A 6,569-nucleotide genomic window follows, 5' to 3' on the forward strand; every position below is an offset into this window, starting at 1 on the left:
CTTATAGTGGAGTAGTGGGAATGAAGAGACTCAAGAGAGCAAGGAGACTACTACTGTTTTACTAGTGTTTTCTACAAATTTAACTATTTTTGTGGTAAATTTATGTTGTTTGTATCTTCAAGACCTGGATGACTTAGTTTCTCAAGGACATTCAAGCCTTTGCAATAAGCATTTTCCATTGTAACCATGCAATCTTTTCCCACAATTGGGTGCGGTACTTGCCATTGCAACAACATTATGATCATTTCCTCAGGTTATTATGAATAATACTGAATGCATAAATTATCTTGAAAATGAATAATAACCTTAGCATTGTCAAAATGTTTACTTGATACTGCACTTAAAATGCTAACTAATGATTCGGCTGACAAATTTTGAGACCTTAACAGGAAATCTTCCAACTATACAGTATGAAATAAATGAAATTTCAAACTCAAAAGTAAACAATTTCTTACTTTTTTGTTAAAACTATATTCATAGTCAAAGTAGCTTGAATTGATCTGTCCCTCACGTATCCATTGCAATAACTGAGATTTATGTAATTGTTCTGATAGATCGATTAGATTAAAAATGATTCTCATCCAACTCTCAAGTATCATATAGTAGTCATATCCATTCCACTTTTGCTCATCAATTAACGAAATCAGGCATGCTAAAAATTCTTTTCCCTAATGAAAAGAGAATTAATTTTTTGTGAAGCCGCAAAAATTACAAATTTTTTCGGGTAAAAAATGTATGCAAATGACTTACTTCATTTATTACATTATTAGCATCAACACTAAAATGACTTGCCATCTTTTTCTTGCGTGAAGCATTCGAGCACATATATGTCAATGGCTGCAGAAAATCTATTCTAAACGAAACATCTTCTCCTGATCTTATCAGATACTTCACACTTTGAGTAATAAATTCTCTATTAAAAACAATGAACTATATTGCATGTGATATTATTCTCTAATTGTTGCATAAGGGCACCCACTTATAGGGAGACATGGGACCTTGGGGCTATCATATCTCAAAATCAAAAAATGAGAGCATTAGTTTCATCTATTAATACATAATATTTGTTATTATTGTCTATCTGTCTATTTGTATGTACATGTATATCACTTCTTCTTATGTTTCAACTAGTAAAGAAAGTTATTGGGCAAAGGCACTGGTCATTCTGTTTGTTAGCCTGTTCATACGTATGTCAAGCCCTGAGTGGCCGACCCTTAATGTCTCACATGCATAAAATCTTTTATGGTAACAATAAAGTTACCATCATTCATGCCTATAGATAGGCTAGTATGTGAATGTGTAATAATGTATGATAGAGGCCTTGATTAGGTCAGCCTCCTATACATAATCTTCACTTCATGGTTTCCAAAGTGTGAACTTTGCTAGAAAAAATGACATAAAAATCTTTCCATCCAGCCATTAAATGTGGAGAGCCTTCCAGTATTATTGTCATTGCTTTCAATCCTTCCTCTAGGCAACGCAACTCAACCTGATTGAAACCAGACTTGTAATACTGTATAATAGAAAATTAAATCAAATCACTGAAAGAAAAGGTGAGGTAGACTAGTAGAGAAATTTAAAATATGAAATAAATTGAGTCAATAAAAACTGTTACATTAAAGGCTAATTGAAGAAAATTTGGATCTCAGTCAAAATTTTATAATTTGGCATACTATAGAATACAAAAAACACTTGCACAAATGACATCTTTGTCCCATAAGCCACCAAAATTTCCACTGTAAAATATACAATAAATAATCATAGATTGTGTGTGACTGATTTATTTTTGGATTTAGCCATGAAAATCAACTTATAAGCAATATTGTATTATAATTTTAAGTACCTCAGTCAATCGCTTGTTCCAAATATCATTATACTTTTTTGTTGATTTTAGTTTATCAGCATTATTAATCTTGACAGCAATAGATACTAAAGTACATAAAGGGTTAAAATATTCTTAACAGGTGCCTACTTGATAAAAGAGCCACATGAAACAATTCAGAAACTCCTCCTGCTTTCACATACAATTCACAATGCTTTAAAAATGATTTTACGGTGTGGTCAAAAACACTACATACATTGTTTATACCACCCATGTTAACTAAAAAATCTCCACTAAAATTAACAGGGAACAAAAGCATTATATTCAATGGAAACAATTATTGCAACTCACAGTGTTAAAAAGTATGTCACTTGCTCTGCTACAGTCTCTATCGGAACATTTTTTAATTTATGCAGATACTGAAGCATAACTACATGAGCACTTTTCTCTACGGATTCATTGCTAAAAACAAAAGTATAATAAAATGTCATCACTACTTTATCTGCTCACAGATACCATTTTCTTCATTTTAAACAATGTATATTATACCAGGATTGCTTTAAAATTAGGATGCAGTTTTTGCATTAATTCAGTTACTACATGCGCTTCACTTGCTGCATGGTATGCAAATTTTTACTCAGTTCCATTATTATTAAAATTAGCTCAAAAAAATTATTGGAATAAATTTACAAGTGTATCATAAATTTATGAAAACTTACGTATAGTTGGTATAAGCAAAGGCAATATAAAAGATGAAGTCCTTAGGAAACATGTAATCAAAGTGGATTGGCTGCTGCAAGAGGTGAAAAATATGGTCTACACTGGAATATAATGCTTTTAGATTGACATGCTCCTAAAAATACAATTGCAATACATGAAACTAAAGTCCATTTTTGTTCACCTGAGCCCTTGTTTTCTTGCAATAACTTTTGACTTACAAGTTCTATTGTAAAAATAAACATACCATTGCATTCCTCTCCTTTTGCCGCATCTATTGTACTACTTAAGAAGCAGCTGTAGCTCTTTAGCTCCAAGTTGGTTGTATAACCCATGCAGAAAGTACAGCCATACTTTTCACAATATTATTTTATTGTGTTAATTATTGGGTGGGGTTTCTAATCACTTCCTGGGCTCTGGTGAATGCAAATGGACTTTAATACAATGCATTTTACCTCCTCTTTACTGTTCACACCCCAACTTAAAAATTGATAAGGGAATTATAATAACTGTTATTCTTTCACTATTATTCTTGCATGACCTCTATGCCTCTGAGAGTACTGCCCATAATAGGCGGCAATGAGGTCAAATATGCATCTTATATAGCTGCACTAAAATTTAAAACAGTATTATTTTTATGGTATGAAAATCTAACAAAACCCCATCTTCCATGTAAAAATGTGTACCTCTATATACTGATAATTGAGACATTTCAAAAGAAAGGAAAGGAGTCTCTTATCGTCGGGACAAATTTCAGGAATTCCTGAAGCCAATGACACAGTAACACGGTTCTCAATAACATAATGCACAGCATGAAGTAAAGCAGTATATATCTCTGACTCTTTAGGAAGTAAAGCTTCACCAACTATATACATACGTTAAGGAAAATAAAGAAAAACAAAATTGAACACCTACGTTCACTTTTAGACTCAGTGATATTAAGTGTAGCTTCGAGATCACATCCCTTCTCTGCCAGTTCCATTACATCTTTCTTATGTCTCCTTGAAATGTATATAATCCTAAAACGAAGATCTGGAGGTGAGAATAGCTGCTGTTGCTCCTCTCTAGCAATAATGAAGAGAACTTCAAGTTTATCTCTATCCTTGTATATCTGATATATGCCATCAACAGTATCACTTCTAGACTCTTTCATCAAGTGCATTTGCATGTAAGGCACTGAGTGTGGAGGTGGGGCATCTTGTGGTATGAAAGGACACCATGGAGTGACTATTGCTTTAAGGCTGGGCCCGCAGCAAAAGTAACCATGAAACCTAAGCCATTTAGCCTGAGCTTTAGACCTAATCCTAATATCTGTAAACAAATTAAAGTAAATTAGAAGCTGTAAAGTGCTAACTTACATGTCTTTAGATCACTGGCCATACTTCATTTCTGGAAGGTAGGTCAATTAATTAATTAATTAATTAAGGTATCTAAATAAACCACACCCACCACCTTCACGCTAGAACCTCGGCTAGAACCTCGGAGCGAGGACTGGAGAAGGAGAGAGACTCAGACATTTGGAGAAACACCAATTGTCGTCTCGGTTTTCTAAGACCAGAAATGTAAAAACATTGTCGGCCAAGTGAGTTGTGTTTAAGTATACCCGTTCGCTATTGAGTAGTTATATACATCCATGCCACGTGCTCTTGTGGTTGAGTTCATGGCCCTGATTGCCTAATCTAGTGTGGCGGATTATTAGTATTTTAAGTTATTTTGTAGTTTAAATTAGGTATTTTAGTGAGTATTTTCAAGGCATTAAATTTTTGTGGGTAAAATCACACAAAATTCCGTGAAATTGAATATATGCCCCATGGAATTTTATACCCCTATAGTATTGCCATGAGTTAAGTTTATTAATAACAGCTCTCCGTTAACTTGAATTGTTTCACTTGAATTAGTTACTTGTATGTTTAGTTATAGCCTAAATTTAAGTACTGGCCATTCTGTTGTACACTGAAATTTTAAGTTGTTTTTATCAAGTTTTTTGCTACTCACTCAGTGTTGCCCAGTAGATGGCCATATCCTCAAAATAAAATGAATTAGCTGTCAAAAAATTGAATGTGCATCAGAAAGTTTAATAATATATTTTTTTGGTAAAATAAACTATAACATAAAGTCTCTGGCTATAATTGGTTTTTCTTGGAATGTACACATGATGTACATGTACATGTATGTTCACAACTTCACGAGCATGAGTAATCTTAATTATTTTAAAACTCTTTTTGCCATATTTGTCATATTTGCGTAGGGTGTTGTTGTTGTTTTGAATTGCAACAGTTATTGTATCATGTATGGTACTGTCAGGGTTTCCCACGAAGCATGCTAAGTGGATCCTTCATGAGCTGACAAACACTACAATTTAGTGCTTTTGGAGTAACTTTAAAAATTTGTAAAAAATTTTGATGTCATTGGAATCGGCTCAAATTTGCTACATGGCATAAGAACATGTATATGTATCAGAAAAAATTATAAAAATTACGAATTCTCTTCTAGTCATTTTTGGCAAAATTTGGTCAAAGACACTGTACTATAGTACAGGGACTTTGTTCCGATTTTGGAGTAACTTTTAAAATTCATAAAAAATCTAATTTTGATCGGAATTAACTCAAACTTGTTATACAGCATAAGAACATGTACAGCACTGGTCAGCAATAAGTTGACACGTTTTGCGTTTAAGTTGCGTTTGAGTTTGCTATAGTTTATTGTTTTCATAGAAACATACCAGTTGTAAACTAACATTATCCATGCTCAGATGTTACCACAATTTCTGGCAAATGTAACTTGTTTAAATTCAAACTTAATGTGGCTGCTTATCTGTATGTTATCACATTTTATTGCGTTCACCAAACTAGTTTAGTATAGTTCAGCGATCGTTCGTTTGTCAACTTATTGCTGACCAGTGCCGTATATGTATTAGAAAAAATATTATAATTGAGAAATCTATTCTAATTTTTTGGGCGAAATTTGGCCAGAGACCCTGTACTATAGTACAGGGAGTTTAGCCTGATTAATACATACATGTCATGTACTATATTATGTATTATACATACATGTATTTATAATGTTTTTATACATTAGGGAGTATTTGCTGAAGGATATTGAAGATCATCAGTCGTAACAATGCTACTGCCTTGTTTGGCTTGAATCTGGTTCATCTATTGAATGGTAAATAATACTGGTTAGGTATACATGTACCTGCTAATGTTTTATGGTGTTTTTTATTATGCAGTCTGACACTATTTGTAAAATTAGCCCCTGGGAAATTAAATTGTGACTAATTAATTTTAATCTCTGTAAAAACGAGAAATTGTTAGTCTGCGAAAATTTTCATTGTTGATTATTCAGCATTTACGATGTGTATAGGGAGATTTGTGAAACTGCCTTAATTTTATCAGACTTATGGAATGGGGATCTTTTTCGATAAAAGTACTGCATAGTGGGAAAAATTCAGAAAGTTTAATTTTGACAATTGGTTGATTATTAATGATAAATTTGCCAAACGTGGAGTCTGTTAATTCATATTGTCCTGTAAGAGTCCATGATGAGTGAGTAATATGGGCGGGAAGCATCCACACATTAGCACTTCTGTCTTCTTTAGTTTGGTCCTTCCTTTTTTTCTACTTGTTACTAAGGAAAGTAACAAAATAGCAAGAGTAGATACAATTCCCTAGTGAATGTCTAACTGCCCTATAGTACCTATAGCTGATACATCACTGTGTAGTATTTTCTTGCGAATTTTTGGCATTCCCACATACTGGGTGTGGTAAATAGAAAATGGTTGCTCAACAAGATTTTCTGGCCGTTTTGGATTTTCTGCAATGGTGGGCCACTCAGACTTCAGTAGAAATCCGATGTTTCTTAGTATGATGTCTACAGATTCTTCAAACATTCTCCATGCAATACTTTTACATGTGTTTCCAGTAGGTATACCTATGCTTCTGGTCTTAGACTACACAGTGTTGTTTCAGCTACTGCAGGCAGCTAGACGCTTTCCTTTTATGATTAATAATATCAGTCAATTGAGTGTTAT

The 6,569-nt window shown here is 33.3% G+C and overlaps 2 protein-coding genes across 2 annotated transcripts in view; both read right to left on the reverse strand.

The window, feature by feature from the left end:
* Positions 1-179, reverse strand: part of LOC109587232 (uncharacterized) — a gene marked incomplete at its 3' end in the record, with an annotated part of 4,169 nt that extends 3,990 nt beyond the window's left edge. Inside the window, exon 1 of the mRNA XM_020003466.1 lies at positions 125-179. Coding sequence (XP_019859025.1) covers positions 125-179 — 55 coding nt within the window. The remainder of the gene's footprint in view (positions 1-124) is intronic.
* Positions 180-249: 70 nt separating this feature from the next.
* Positions 250-4,121, reverse strand: LOC109587235 (uncharacterized). The gene is made up of 11 exons (XM_020003470.1): positions 3,898-4,121; positions 3,455-3,850; positions 3,226-3,404; positions 2,542-2,675; positions 2,174-2,284; positions 1,973-2,115; positions 1,844-1,929; positions 1,356-1,513; positions 751-913; positions 456-668; positions 250-401 (listed from the first exon to the last, which is right to left on the reverse strand). Exons 1-11 carry the CDS (start codon positions 3,917-3,919, stop codon positions 258-260), a joined length of 1,749 nt encoding a protein of 582 aa, XP_019859029.1. The 5' UTR covers positions 3,920-4,121; the 3' UTR covers positions 250-257.
* Between the last annotated feature and the right edge of the window lie 2,448 nt (positions 4,122-6,569).

The sequence above is a fragment of the Amphimedon queenslandica genome, unplaced genomic scaffold (genome assembly GCF_000090795.2).
Source record: "Amphimedon queenslandica unplaced genomic scaffold, v1.1 AMPQUscaffold_12644, whole genome shotgun sequence".
Taxonomy (NCBI): Eukaryota; Metazoa; Porifera; class Demospongiae; order Haplosclerida; family Niphatidae; genus Amphimedon; species Amphimedon queenslandica.